Source organism: Sabethes cyaneus, chromosome 3 (assembly GCF_943734655.1).
Source record: "Sabethes cyaneus chromosome 3, idSabCyanKW18_F2, whole genome shotgun sequence".
Taxonomy (NCBI): domain Eukaryota; kingdom Metazoa; phylum Arthropoda; class Insecta; order Diptera; family Culicidae; genus Sabethes; species Sabethes cyaneus.
The window spans coordinates 207259810-207274963 of NC_071355.1; the positions used below are offsets into that span (position 1 = coordinate 207259810).

A 15154-nucleotide genomic window follows, 5' to 3' on the forward strand; every position below is an offset into this window, starting at 1 on the left:
GAAACAAATCAATAAATAATAAACTTGGAGCTATCGACTGTTGAAGATTCACGAATTTGGTTTTTTTTCGGCTGGACAGTCAATTTGCACAGCAAAACGACACTTTATTTTTTCTATGCCCGACGTTTCGATGTATTTGACATCTTTTTCAAGGGGGAGTTGGCTTGGCAACGTTAGCCAAGCAGTGTTCCGATTCAGCCAGGGTGTATGTTTAAACGATCCGCCAAAATTTCGTTCAGATACACTCGGTTAATGCTAGTAATGCGAGTAGATGGGACTAGTTTAAGCCTTCAGCAGAAGCCACCAGGCAAAAGACGATACGTGGTTCTAACCCCTTGAAAAAGATGTCAAATACATCGAAACGTCGGGCATAGAAAAAATAAAGTGTCGTTTTGCTGTGCCAATTGACTGTCCAGCCGAAAAAAAAACCAAATTCGCAAATCAATAAAATAACTTCTGTTAAGCTTACCTACTAACAAGGTCGTGTGGCTCAGCCGTCATCCAAACCCGCAGTTTTGAGATCAGGCAGCCTTGAACCACCCATCGTCGCACCTCCTTGCCTAGCTATAGAGCATTACCGGGTAGGGATGGCTGGAGATATGTTGGACGCTTCCTCATTTGCCTTCCCCATTTTATACCCACAAACATTAAATTCGTCATATGCCAAAACTTAACGACGGATGGGTTCGTGCTGATCATAATTAGTGCGATGAACGGTTACGTAGAAGGCGTAAATGACGTTGCGGCCGCAGAGGACAATATATTAACTATGATACAGGCGATGAAAAAAATCAGTTTTTGACATACTCCCAGATAACCCGGAATATCTCCGGTGTCCGCTGACTATTCCGAATCTTGAAATATTTTAGTAAAACTAGAAAGCTTTCCCCGTCGAATGCAATTAGTTTCATTTTAAAATGTCCAATTTTGTGGAAGTTATGGCCGTTTGAATTTCATTAAAATTTTGCCTGTCCCGATCACTTTGTCTAACCCCTGTATTTATTCTGCATAAGAACAAAAACATTTGAAATCGATTAGCAAATTAAAAACGAATGGAATTTGTCAAATCTAAAAACATCCATTTGGTTATGGTTACTCAAGTTAGAATGACATTTTATAGCAGTCAAGATGAAAAATGAGACAATCACGCTAACCATCTCTGTCCATCGTGTTGATCACTAAAAATTCACGGTTGATGGTAGTTGAGCGTCTTAGTAGAATTCCCGATTATAACCGTCGAATCGGGAATGTAGGCTAGAAATAAATGAAATTTTCTCCCAACTTTATCGTTGATTCTCCAATAATTTACGTCATATAGATGACGCCAGATAGACTATCGATGCTCAATCTATACACAGGCCTTGTGACAATAATGAAAAACAATCTTCAATTGATTCTAGAGACCATTTAGTATTCACTTGATTTTTAACGGTCGGTTAAGCCATGCTCTGTCGCAAAGCAGCGTTTAAGAAGCGTGTTAGCGTACTCAATTTGTTCCTAAAACGAAAGAATATTTATTAAGAAGTATTCGAATTAGCCAGGGAAGTTAAAAATGCTTTTACCAAACACTCATCTTTCCCATTGTTGAGTTTCAGTATCGTTTCCAGCTTAGACTTCAGTTTTAAATTCGCCTCCTGACAACGAATGACAGCTTCCGAGCTTTCCGTCAAAACATTCAACGTCGACAAAGCTGTCTCAAGTTTCGGTTCGTATTCCTTGGAAGGGCGAATCGACGCTATTACACCCTCCACAGCGTTTAGCTTAATGAATTCGTCCCTCACGGCAGCAAACTCAGTGCATAGATTAGACATAAGGAAAGAAGATTTAATCCGAAGTTTGTCGTTATCCGTCTGTATGCAACCAAGCAAACATTCGAGTCCACCCATTTCTATAAAGGCAGCAAGACAGGGTTCATAATGCCGAACGAGACAAGATATTGCATGCATCGCTTGGACGGCCACCGTTGCTTCATCCGAAAGTAGTTCAACCAACCGCGGTAGAATGTTTGCTTCCAACAGATGCTGCTGGCAGGTGGGATTGTTTTGGGACAGTTCAGCAACTAGCCGTAAAGTTCCCGTTCTAACTTCGCTGCTAGACGAATCAAGACCCGGTTGAATTATAACAAATCCACCTACTTTGTAAAAATCTAGAACACAAAAAAAACGAATAATTTATTGATACGGTTCCCTTAGTTAATCAACAATATATGTACATACCATTGGCAGCATCGATGTCTTGAACGAAATCGATGATAACATCTAAAGCTTCTGCCTTGTCTTCGTCTGCCGCTTCCGGATCCGTCAATACTTTCATGGCTTTTTCGATTTCATGTATAACATCCACCGTAAGAGATTTCAAGGCGGCTTCTAGAAACTGCCTTCGTTCAGGGTCCATCGCATCCACGTGCGCTGGATTAGGAGCATCCTCGGACTGTGTTGCTTCCATGGCAAACTTCAGAAGACCCTTTTTCGGACAAATTGGCAATAAATATTGAAATGAATTCAAAAACTTACACGTTTTGCGCTTACCTGCATATTTCGCGGTTGCCGTGGTTGATCGGGATTTTCTCCACCGTCCGACATGTTATTAGTTTTTTACAATCTTGTGAAAAGTAATTTACAATTCGTACAAATGAATCAGATAAATAATTATTACAAGACGTCTTGTGTTTTTGTCTGCGCAATAACAAACTGAAAGCACGTTTGGAGTAAATTGGGGCAAATTCAAAGAATTCGCAGTCAAATGAAACAAGTTAGCATATTTAGTATCGCTGATGGCTGGCACTGGCAAATACGCAGATATTTTAGTTTTGCAGTTATTGTTATAATTTGAATCACAGGTCAAGGTCACAACTGAATTTACTTAGGCATGCAGATTTCAACAGATCACTAACAGGCACATAAAAATTTGTGAAAGTGAACAAATTCGTTATATTTTTTATAGGTAAAGTTCCAGAACTTTCCGTTTCAAGCTAATCAAGTCAGGCAACACTTCTCATTACCTCTTTAGGTAGTGCACATCGAGCTGAATATAACCGGTTCGACAAGCAGACATCAGAACAGAGGTTAGGTTAACTGTCAAACGTAAACATATTGTTTTGTAGTTTGTACGAGTGAGTCAAGCTGTAACGCTGCGTTCGGGTTTTATTCAATTTTTACGTGAATTACGGGAAAAAATAATACAATTTATAAAATATGGCTTACGATGCTGCTCACGATGACGGGCCCGGTTTCGTTGGAATTCGGTTTTGTCAGGAATGGTAAGTCGGTGATGCCAAATGTTACGACGAAAACAATGATTAACTTACCCGCTCTATTTTATAGCAATAACATGTTATACCCGAAGGAGGACAAGGAAAATAAAATTTTGCTTTATGCGTGCCGCAATTGCGATTACAAGCAGGAAGCAGATTCAAACTGTATCTACGTTAACAAAATTATGCACGAAATCGAGTAAGTATCAACTGGGATCAATATGTTTGAAGCTCTGTTGAATTTTACTTCTTGCTTGTTTCAGTGAATTGACTCACATTGTTCCGGATGTGATATCGGATCCAACCCTTCCACGTACCGAGGAACACGCTTGCCCAAAATGTTCACACCGGGAGGCAGTATTTTTCCAGGCACAAACTCGTCGAGCTGAAGAAGAAATGAGACTGTACTATGTATGTACCAATCCGAATTGCTGCCACCGCTGGACAGAGTAAGTGGCGATAAAGCGAGCGGAGAAACATGATAATATCCAGTTCCGGAAGATTTTTACGGAAAAGTAATCTAAGAATATTAAATATACGTAGAAACCGTGAAAAATTGTTTCATATTAGCCTATAGAATTTAACGACTCAACAAACAAATTTTCATAGATGCAGCTAAGCTATAGTAAGCTATAGTACCAAACCTATTCAAGTAGGTACATACAAACAAACAATATAGACACTTTACTATTGTTAAAAGACATGAGAAGTCTGGTAAAAATAATCAGTTTCAGGTTTACCAGCTTTTGCCTAAAAAATTTCAATTTTCTGTATGCAATCTATGGATGATGGTTCTATGGATGAACCGATTTATCTCAATATTTGTGGCAAGTGAATTATTTTCAAGCGTCTTGGTAAAATTCACAAATAACCGAGAAAAGTTTCTTACAATTATACTATACTGATGCGACCTTCACAGATACGCGTATTTCGATAACGACCTTTAACCTTTATCAGCGTGGTAAGTAAAAAAGGACTGTGAGCAATCTCACCGCTAACTAGTGTTGTAGTTCGCGGTCACCTGAATCCTAAATGCACGTGCTCATCTACCCACCACTTCTAGCTCGTCTACCTATGAAAGGCGCGCGTCTCCTTTGAACCTCCTACTTTCATGCATTTGGTTTTCGAATCATTTATTTTTACCTACTTTTGATATACCTATGCATATTTTACGATTTAAAATAGAAACCGACTTGAATGTATGTCTCTATTATTCAGAATTTCCTGACAGAATTAATAGAAAAGATTTTCTTTTTCTTCTACCGTAGCGAACCGCATTATCACGGTCTGCTCGGCTCACACTTAAAAAAAAGCGCCGAATTCGGTAAAATTTTACCGAAATCTAAACAGCTGAACGTTCGGTAGAATTTTTTATGTTACCAAACGTTACTGAAGATCCGTAAACGTCGATATGCACGACCGAAATTTTTACCGGTAAAATTTCGGTCGGTAAATTTCGGTAAAATTTACCGAACTGTTTAAGTGTGGTACATCTCACCCTTGGCCGATATCTTAGGTAACTGATTCATTCGACAAGGAAATGTTTTCGCCGGGTTGAGGAACAGGGTTGGCGTCTTCATGAACAGAAGTGGTATCTTAATCTGGAAAAGGTGGAAGAAATACTAGCCTCACGTTATAATTTACGGATCTTTTACGCTCGATGGTCACGCCTGATTCCCGAGACTTCTTGTTACCGTCATAATATTCTGCATTAACAGGACATAACTGCTCAGTGTCCGGTAAAACAGCGTGCTCTGAATCTCATTTGAGATGGTTTGATCTTAAGCTGGTTTCATGGACATACCTTTTTGAGTCCTCGCTTCAAGGAACCAACAAATCGGCCAACCTTTCTGTTTTGTTGTTACCTTGCCTTCAGTTTCAACATGTACAACTGCAGTATCGTTGTCCTCATTTTTGTAGGAGTTCGAACGATAGTGTAGGAGACGATATAAGTGCACCTAAATCACTTGCGAAGATGTTAAAGAATCATAGAGAACGACATAAGAGCACGTAAGTCTTTTATAAAAATGTTGAAGAGCAATGACCCGAGCACGCTGCCTTGGGATTCGCTGGATGGAACATGAAAAGTTCAAAAGTAAGCAGAGCTCACTACGACGTAAACGTATACGCGTTCCATTGCTCATCCTGTAGGCCATTTTGTAGTCCAATCCCATGTACTTCAACTTGGTGATAACCAGAATGCGGGATACAGTCGTCCAAATCACTTTCGACCTGGTTGAGGCATCTTGCACGCTGAGCTCGCTGAGCTGTCTGGCGCCGGTGGAGTTGTTGAAGAAACCCGTTTTCACCCGTTTGTTGAAGAAACGCATTATCGTCCGACATCTGTACGACGTGTCCAACCCAACGAAGCCTACCTGCTCTTTTTTGGAATTTCTTCAAGCAGGGCCTGCAGTTCATGATTCATACGCCTTCGTCACTCTCCGCTTTCATTTTGTGCTCCGCCAAATATCGTCCGCAGCACTTTCCGCTCGAGCTCAGCAAGGGCGCATTTGTCATCCGTGAACAGCGTTTCAGCTTCAAGTCCATAAAGAACTACCAGTCTAATTTGTACCTTGTCAGCTTCGTACGGCGGCATATATATGCTTCTTGATTAGAACGTTTTGCGAAGGGCAAAGTAGGTCCGATTTCCGGCTTGGATGCGCCGCTGGATCCCCTTATTAATGTTCTTGTCTGCGGTAATTACCGATCCCAAGTACACGAATACCACTTTTACCATTTCTATCGCCGTTAACGGTTACCGTCCATGGGAGGGGCATGTTGTCTGCCTGGAGCCTTTTCCACTCATAAAAAGCTTGTTTCAGATAGTATTGGAACACAAACAATTGTGTGTATTTCAGTTATTCATTATTGCGACATTTGCCTCTATTTAGACTACCCCGATTTACACGATTATCACAGTCGAATCTCGCAAACGATTTCGCTCAAAGAAAATGAAGTGAAAAAGAAGGAGAAGGAAAAAGGAGTCAAACACATTAGTAGATTAAACTGAAAGCCACTCTAGTGTCAGATTAACAGTGCAAAATGCGGTGCGTTGCATTAAATGATTATCACAGTAGTCTAAATAGTCATAAAAGGGGCAATATTGAATTCAAGATCTTTTCTTACACAAATATAACATTTTCTTCATATTTTGAAGAAAAATACGGATAAAATTATTCGTCGCGGTTTCGAAGGAATACTCGAACTTTTCCTGTAATATGGCTCATTGAGCGGCGCACACTTTCTTCGTCCATCGTTGTGGCTATCTTATTCCACCAGGTCTTCATCTGATTGATGTCCTTGACAACTTTTCCCTTTGCCTTGAGTCTCCTCTTCATGATTGCCTAGTATTTCTCAATAGAGCGGAACTGGGGGCAGTTGGGTGGGTAAAGATCTTTCGGAAAAAAACTGGAGCACTTTCTTTACATACCATTCTTGAACGACTTAACTAGAACGAACGCTGTAATGACAGCTTGCCAAATCTGGCCAAAACATCACGAGATGGTGGTGGGATCGAAAGAACGGCAAAATTCGTTTTCGGAAACACTCCTTTTGGTACAGTTCCGATGTCATTGTCTAATTCGTAACGAAAACTTTCGTTTTTCTACCACAGCTGCCCTGCCAAATCATAAATTTTCGTGCAAATTTGTCGGCAAAAACAAATTTAAATTTGCTTGGAACATCCCCCCGAGCCGTTGCCAAGTAGAATTTTTGACCTGGCATTTGCCCGAAGTCAGCCTTAACACAGGTTTCATCGTCCATCAGAAGACACCCGTCGAACTTGGTTAGCACCCGATCGTGTAGCTTTCGAGCACGGATTTTGGCCACACTATTCTGCTTTATGGTTCAGTTTGGCTGTTTGCTAGCTCGATACGACTTGATTCCTTCCGGAGTCGAATTCTCCTCACGGTACTATAGGCAGCACCGAATTTTCTGGCCTAATCACGGTCCGACAGATTGGGATTTCTCTTGATGGTCTTCAAAATCTTACCACGCAGTTTCCGGTCGACAGTTACACTCCGATGATTAGCTTGAGGCTTCCGAATCGTCGTCAATGTTTCCTTACACCAACCGTTTGATAACGCGCCATACGGTATCATCTGGGCAATTTGAGCTGTTTAGCTAACCTAGATGCAGACCACAATGGATTTTCCAAACAACTGTGCACAATTTTTTCCCTTCTTTTGGCTTCCATGTTGTTTGTTTACAAAATACAGTCGTTTTGTGGAATGCCAAAAATACATAGGTGAAGCGAACAAAATTTCCGGCACGTGGGCGCCAAGAACTTCCAAATCCGTCCACCAAGAACGCCACAATATGAGCAAAAGTTTGTTCCAATGGATCATTGTAAGTAGCTTTTGCTCATGCTTACCGCTAGATGAACACTAAAGCCCCACGTGGCATATTTAGAGTAAACTTCAAGGCTGATACAGATTACGCGTCATAATTTCTTGCCGTTCCGTTGTTGTTGACGGTTGATAACGGTTAATCTGAACCGGTCTTTTTAGGTGGACCAATCAGATTGCAAGGCAGTTTGACAGTCGGTCATAGACGTTCGTCGAGGGTGTTTGGCAGAACATGTCTATGCTGGAGCCATCTGTGAAATTTTTTAGCTTTTTCAATGATCCATTCTAAATCAAGCTTTATAAGATCTTCGACGCATTCATTTTTAGCCCAGTCCTCCTAGATTCCGCTTCCAATCTGCCGAAGATTGCCTCCATCGTTGCAAAGTTCCTAACTATGATATCAAAGTTATCTGCGAAGCCTATGAGTTGACTACCTTTGGTGAAAACCGTGCCTTTCGTTTCGATGCCCGTTTGTCTAATAACAAGTCGGATCATTTTGTTCGGGCAACCGTGTTAATGCATAATCTAACGATCTAATTTAACGATGTTACTAAACTATTACCTCGTGGCACACGATTGTTGTACGCAGATGACACGAAGATCTTTCAGCGTATCGAAACTCGCAATGATTGCAACAGTCTTCAAGCGCTGATTGATTCATTCGCAGACTGGTGCTCCAGAAATTACATGTCGCTAAGCATTTCTAAATGCACTGCAATCAGTTTTCATCGTAAAAAGCAGCCTATGGTGCATGACTATCGCATTGATGGAATACCTCTGCAACGCTGCGATGTAGTCACCGATCTCGGAGTAGTCTTGGATGCTCAACTTACATTTAGGCAACATTATTCCATGATTATCAGCAAGGCTAATCGACAACTCGGACTGATCATGAGAATTGGCAAGGAGTTCGACGATCCCGGTACCTTGCGAACCTTGTATTGCTCGCTGGTGCGGTCAATTTTGGAGTCAGCCTGCGCTATTTGGGATCCCTATTACGATAATTGGATAAAACAAATCGAACGCGTACAGAAATACTTTGTTTTAAGGGTTTGCCGTACACTACCATGGAGAAATTCTGACAACCTACCGCCCTATACGGACCTGTGCCTCCTAATAGGAATTACACCCCTCGAAAGGCGACGTAAAGATATCATGGCTCGAACTGCTCAAAAAATCCTCTGCGGTAGCTATGATTGTCCAACCATCCTGTCGATGCTTCAACTTTATTGCCCTCGTCGCCCACAACGCCATCAACAGCTTCTTCGATTGAACGCGCACCGCACAAATTATAGCCAGCATGAACCAGTTCGTCGACTGGCTCTAGCGTATAACCAGGCTGATTTGAACTTTTAATTTTTTGATTTTCGGTAGTTTTTGTTAATGTTCGATATTTGTAACTTTGTGTTTAGTGTTCTGTATTGACCTTTGTTTCTCCAGACGAAAAGATATTGGGTTTTTATGCCGGCTTGAAAGCTGCTGTGTATGCATTTCAAGGCGGCTTTTCCCAATCATGAACATATTCATTAAGACATTCCTGTCGGATGAAGTTCTCAATAATAAATAAATAAATAAATAAATAATCTGCCATTGCTGATCGCGATCGACTGTATCGTATGCGGCTTGGAAACTATGAAAACTATGATGCGTTAGCATGTAACCGTTGGGTTACAAGTATAAGTTGTGGCATTCGCCACAACAATGTAGCCAATAACTTGTAGTGGAAATTTCCCGTCCATTCCCGAAGTCCGTCCCTGATATTAGCTGGACCCGATGAGTGAGGTGCATCCAGATTGTACTAAACTGGTGAACCACTCAACAGGCCATCTCGCCGTCACCTAAATGTGTGCGTCTTACCACCATGAGTGTGAGGTACATCGTACAGCACACCTCACTAATGGTTAAACGGGAGAAGTTTAGCTCAGTGGACGTAGGCAAATCATCGCTCTCGGTGACATTCGGACTTGTCGTTGCCTCGTCTCACAACTTCCGCTCTTCGAATCTATAAAAGCTCAGCGTTCTCACAGTGAAACTTGTATATGTTCGAAACTGGCACAGATTCCATAAGTGCGCGTCGTGTGTGTCATTAAGAGTAAATTTATTTTATTAAAAGTGGTGAAAGTTTTAATGTGTTGTTCTATACTTACAGCTAAGGTAGAAGTTAAAAACCTAAAATTTGGCATGCACAAAAGTGAAATCTATAAGTTAAGAATACGGTTAGTGTTTTATTGTACGTGGAGTATTTTATTGTTAATCATTGTCGTTTAGTAGCTTTTGTCTGTGAGCAACATAAAGCTGAGTATTGTCATTATTGTATCGAGTGTCAGACAAATAGATTGTACAACAGAAAAGGTAAATGAATAACTCTGTATGATTGATTATGGTTAAATATTGTGCGGTATGGGTAGATGGTGGAAGAAAAGATGGTATGGCGACCGATTACTAATCGTGCTGGAAAGGTCCAGCGGGCCTTTTCTGTTTTACCGGATTATTTCCGGAGTTTTTCGTCTGTACAGGAAAGCCAACGAAGCCAATTCTTCAGTTTCGGTCGGCGAATTTACCGGTCAAATCAACACGCGTATACTCTACCCGTGCCACTCGGGGTTGAGATCAACGTCATTTGTAGCCGAGAGTAAATCAACTCATCCGTTTAGAACCGGGCTGCTACCTGTGCACCGTGACCGATAGGCCGACTGGCGGTACATTCATCTGCTGGGGTGTGCGTCGCTAAGCCCGGCTATTGCTGAACTTCCCCTCAACCGTCACGACGTTTATATATCGCTCGGCGCTAGATCCGGCACCTGCTGAGATATTCACCCACTGGCACGACGTGTATACATCGCTCGGCGGTAGATCCGGCACCTGCCGAGATATTCATCCACGACGTTTCCAAACTCTTCGTCGGTAGGTCCGGCCCCTGCTGAGTTCATCATTGATAGTCGTAGCCACCGTTGATTGTGGGTCGGTGCATACGGCCCATACTGTAAACTGTGGCGTGTCATTCTGTTCCTGAAATTTAACCGCAACCAGCGTCTACTCTTCCCCAATACATACGCTTGCTAAGTGGACGTCATCGAGTCGAGCCGTCAGTGTCGTCATCTGCTGGACGGACCTTATCCAGCTGTGAATACCCATACCCACCACGAGTACCCACGAAACCGCAAGTAAAACCAAGAAGCCATAACTAACCCACCATGTACAATTTGTAATAAAACTTAGCATGTAGGAGAATGTACAAGGTACCTTTAAATTCAAGTACAGTTCACACATCCAAAGATTTTCACCACTTCTATTAGTCGAAAACCGGACTCATAAAGCTAGTCGCCAGGCCTCGGTCTGATCTGGTTTTGGTTCAGTTATCAGTTTCACTGTCGCTTTTGAGTTGTTCTTCGTTGTGCGATTCCACTTTGCGACATTTTTCTTGGACAGTCATCAGTGAGTGAATCGGGTTTAACCTCCTCATTCAAGGTAGGCTGCAGGTTTGGTGAAGGGAGGTTTCAGCTAATATCGTTTAAATCTTCTGCCGCTTCCTTTACCCCATATATCCGCTGACTAGTTAAAGGCTAATAATTGGCGCCCAACTTTAAATACCCACTAAGTAGAATTTTGGCTAGTGACCCCGGAGAGGGAAAGAAAAATCAGTACGCTGATTTAGATTAGCGGCACGTCGTTCTCCAAACGCACACAATGGATATTGAATTTGATTTACAATACAGAAATTTATTAGTCCATCATCTAGAAAGGGATGAAATTGTGCATGAACTTATAATTCGCGGTATTGAGTATACGGAGGTTGAAACACGATCCGCACTGGCAAGAAGACTCAAGGCTAGAATAAAAGAAGATAAAGCGAAGAATGATGCAGGATTAGACTTCAATTTGCTTAATACTTCGGTAGATCAGGAGATAGAGGTAATAGATAAAAAAGTGAAGGAAATTAAGGAGTTCCTTTCGCATCGTAAGAAATTTGAAGGCATACGGGAGGCCCTCAAAACGCGACTAGTACATTGCTTTGCCCGTGTGAAGCGTGCTGCGGAAGGCACAGAAAACGAGGAAGACCTCGCTGATTTGGATTCACTAGAATCGTGTATCCGCGGAACGTTTAATACTTACTTTTCGATCATTTCCCCCATGGGTCAACAAGAAATTGTGAACCAAATTAATCAATCTTTGTCTAATTTAGCAGTCGGTCAAGAAAGCGAGAATAGGTCGGAATCTTCTAGTCCGGAAGAACAAGTGTTTGCCACACCGGGTAGACACCTTAAGAGACAATTACAGTCGATAGGGGTCCCGTCGTATAATCAGACCGTAACCCCAAACAACTTACTCCCATTCTATATGCAAGCCTGTCAGTTTCCGTGGATGTTTGGTCCCACCCAGATGCAAATGTGGGCAGCGCAAAAAATGTGGGGGATTAATTCCTTTGAAAATGTTAATGGTAGAGCCGAGACCCTGGATATTCCTGAAGGAAGGGAAAAACAATCTAATCGAGCTAGAATTGAATCGTTACCGTTAGTCCAAGACTTTAGACCTCCGCGTTCGCGATGGCGTAGAGAAGCAACAGATTCGGAATCGGAAAGGTCATCGGATAGATCGCGTCGGGAATCGAGAGGAAAAAAGCGAAATCGACAGATCGGTAGAGGAAGACCAGTGTCAGACTGGAGACTTAAGTACGATGGCGCGGACAACGGCCAATCGTTAATGAAATTCCTCAAAGAAGTGGAGTTTTATACCAAATCGGAAAATATGTCGCACAAAGAATTGTTTCGGTCGGCAATTCATTTGTTTAGCGGCCACGCGAAAACGTGGTTCATGACAGGTTTTGAAAATGAAGATTTCACCTCCTGGAACGAACTAAAAGAAGAGCTCAAACGAGAATTCTTGAGTCCGGATCACGATCATATGAATGAATCGCGCGCGGGATCGAGAAAACAGGGCCCACGCGAACGCTTTCAAGATTACTATTTAGAAATGCAAAAAATATTTAATTCCCTTACCAAACCGTTGTCGGAACGAAAAAAATTCGAGTTCGTATTCAGAAATATGCGCGCGGATTACAAAGGCCACGCGGTGTCTTCAGAAATAGATAACCTGGCAGACCTGAAGAAATTTGGTCGCCGTTTAGATGCGACGTACTGGTATAAGTATCAGACGACGGCAAATGATATCCCCCGCGGGAAAACGTCCCAGGTGAATGAGATTCAAACCGGGGCAATACCGAAAACCTCGCGGAAACAAACGTACGAGCATCAGAAAACGCGTCATTTCTTTAATTCAAAATCGCGCGCGCGGAGCTCAGAAGACGAGAAAGAATACCCGAATAGAGACGAACCCCACCCTTCCGAGGAAAATCAGGGACTCGACATGCTACTACGTAACTATCAACCGCCAAGAGAGGGCTATTGCTACAATTGTCGGTTGAGGGGTCATCACGCTCGGGAATGTGAACGACCGAAGCACCAATTTTGCAAAAAGTGTGGTTTTCACAACGTGGACACAGCTTCTTGTCCGTACTGTGAAAAAAACTTACCCAAGACTGTCTCCGAGGGCCGACCAGTCGAACATTAGAAAAGCCCCTCGCCAAAACCGAACAGGTAACCAATTTGCAAACGTTAGGATTTGCCAAAGTTTTATCGAAAGATTATGTGTATTCCTCCCAATATGAAACTAATGAAGCAATTATCGAATTAGAAAATGATAACCGTCCATTCGTAGAAATTTCCATTTACGGCAATACCCTAAGAGGTTTATTAGATAGCGGAGCACATTTGAGTATTCTGGGAGCAGGTTCATTGAAATTAATAAAACAATGCAAACTACAGCTGTTTCCCAGTGAGATAAGTTTAAAAACGGCGGATGGAACTGAGCTCATGGTACGTGGCATCGTAAACCTCCCAGTCACTTTCAATGGCCGGACTAAAGTAATCGAAACCCTTGTAGTTCCCGCACTCAGAAGACGAATTCTTCTGGGAATGAATTTTTGGAAATCGTTTCAAATTAGACCAGCGATCGGTCAACCAGGGGTGGAGAACTTAGAAATTAGTAAAGAATTGGAACCACTAGACGAAGATGTAGATCCCGCTTCAAACGCAAGCGAGGATCAGGAAACAGGACTGAACGAAATACAGAAATCAGAACTGGAAAGTGTTAAAAACCGATTCAAGGTGGCAGAGAATGAAATATTGGACATGACGGACTGGATAAGCCACCGAATAGAGCTTTCTGAAGAAGCAAAAAAACTGCCACCTGCGCGAATTAATCCGTTCCCTACGTCCCCGTCCCGACAGGAGCAAATTAACGCTGAATTGAATAGAATGTTAAAGGCCAAAATCATCGAAAAATCCTACAGCGACTGGGCACTTCGCCTTGTTCCGGTGGACAAATCTGATGGGACGGTACGACTTTGTTTAGACGCACGAAAGTTGAACGAACGAACCGTCAGAGATTGTTACCCTCTCCCACATGCGGACCGAATCCTTAGCCGATTGGGAGCTGCTGAATTTATTTCGACTATTGACCTGTCGCAGGCTTTCCTGCAAATCCCTTTGCACCCTAGATCACGAAAATTCACGGCCTTTTCAGTATTAGGCCAAGGTTTATTTCAGTTTACTCGAATGCCATTCGGCTTGGTAAACAGCCCGGCCACACTATCGCGTCTAATGGACCGAGTGCTCGGTGGGGGAGAACTTGAACCGAACGTGTTCGTATATTTAGATGACATAATTATCGTCAGTAACACGTTCGAGGAACACGTGGCACTCTTAGGCGAGGTCGCAGACCGTCTGAGGGCAGCAAACCTTTCGATCAATATCGCAAAATCACGTTTTTGTGTACTGGAAGTAGCTTATCTGGGATATATTCTAGGTCAAGGGGGACTTAAACCAAATCCGGACCGTGTATCGGCCATCGTCAACTACGAACGTCCCAGATCTTTACGAGCACTCCGAAGATTTTTGGGAATGTGCAATTATTACCGAAGGTTCTTAGTGAATTACAGCGTGGTGACACAACCTTTAACCGATTTACTCAGAAACAAACCAAAAACGGTTCACTGGAATGACCAAGCTGAATCCGCATTTGTACAAATTAAAAATTTACTAATTAGTGCCCCCATTCTGACGAACCCGGATTTCCGCCGGCCCTTTGCGATTCACTGCGATGCGAGTGATATTGCGATAGCCGGAATTCTCACGCAATCGTATGAGGGTATAGAAAAACCTGTTGCGTACTTTTCACAAAAATTATCAAGGACTCAACAACGTTACTTCGCGACTGAAAAGGAGGGACTAGCTGTTCTAAAGTCCATTGAAAAGTTTAGATGTTACATAGAAGGCACTAAATTTACCGTTTTCACGGACGCTTCGGCGTTGACTTACATTATGAGGAGTAGTTGGCGGACCTCCTCACGCTTATGTCGATGGAGCATAGAACTCCAACGGCATAGTATGACCATCTTGCATAGGAAAGGTGCGGATAATATAGTAGCCGATGCCCTATCCAGATCTATAGAAGAACTCCAAGTTTCGAATGGCTGGTATCACGACTTATTGGGAAA

General features: G+C 42.4%; 2 protein-coding genes across 2 annotated transcripts; one reads left to right on the forward strand and one right to left on the reverse strand.

The window, feature by feature from the left end:
* Positions 1-1389: 1389 nt before the first annotated feature.
* Positions 1390-2660, reverse strand: LOC128743117 (hsp70-binding protein 1). Its single transcript, XM_053839639.1, has 4 exons — positions 2529-2660; positions 2217-2463; positions 1563-2146; positions 1390-1497 (listed from the first exon to the last, which is right to left on the reverse strand). The coding sequence occupies exons 1-4, from the start codon at positions 2580-2582 to the stop codon at positions 1426-1428; spliced, it is 957 nt and encodes a 318-aa protein (XP_053695614.1). The 5' UTR covers positions 2583-2660; the 3' UTR covers positions 1390-1425.
* A 466-nt stretch (positions 2661-3126) lies between these two features.
* Positions 3127-3798, forward strand: LOC128743417 (DNA-directed RNA polymerase II subunit RPB9). Its single transcript, XM_053839990.1, has 3 exons — positions 3127-3259; positions 3324-3452; positions 3517-3798. The coding sequence occupies exons 1-3, from the start codon at positions 3195-3197 to the stop codon at positions 3704-3706; spliced, it is 384 nt and encodes a 127-aa protein (XP_053695965.1). The 5' UTR covers positions 3127-3194; the 3' UTR covers positions 3707-3798.
* Positions 3799-15154: the final 11356 nt, after the last annotated feature.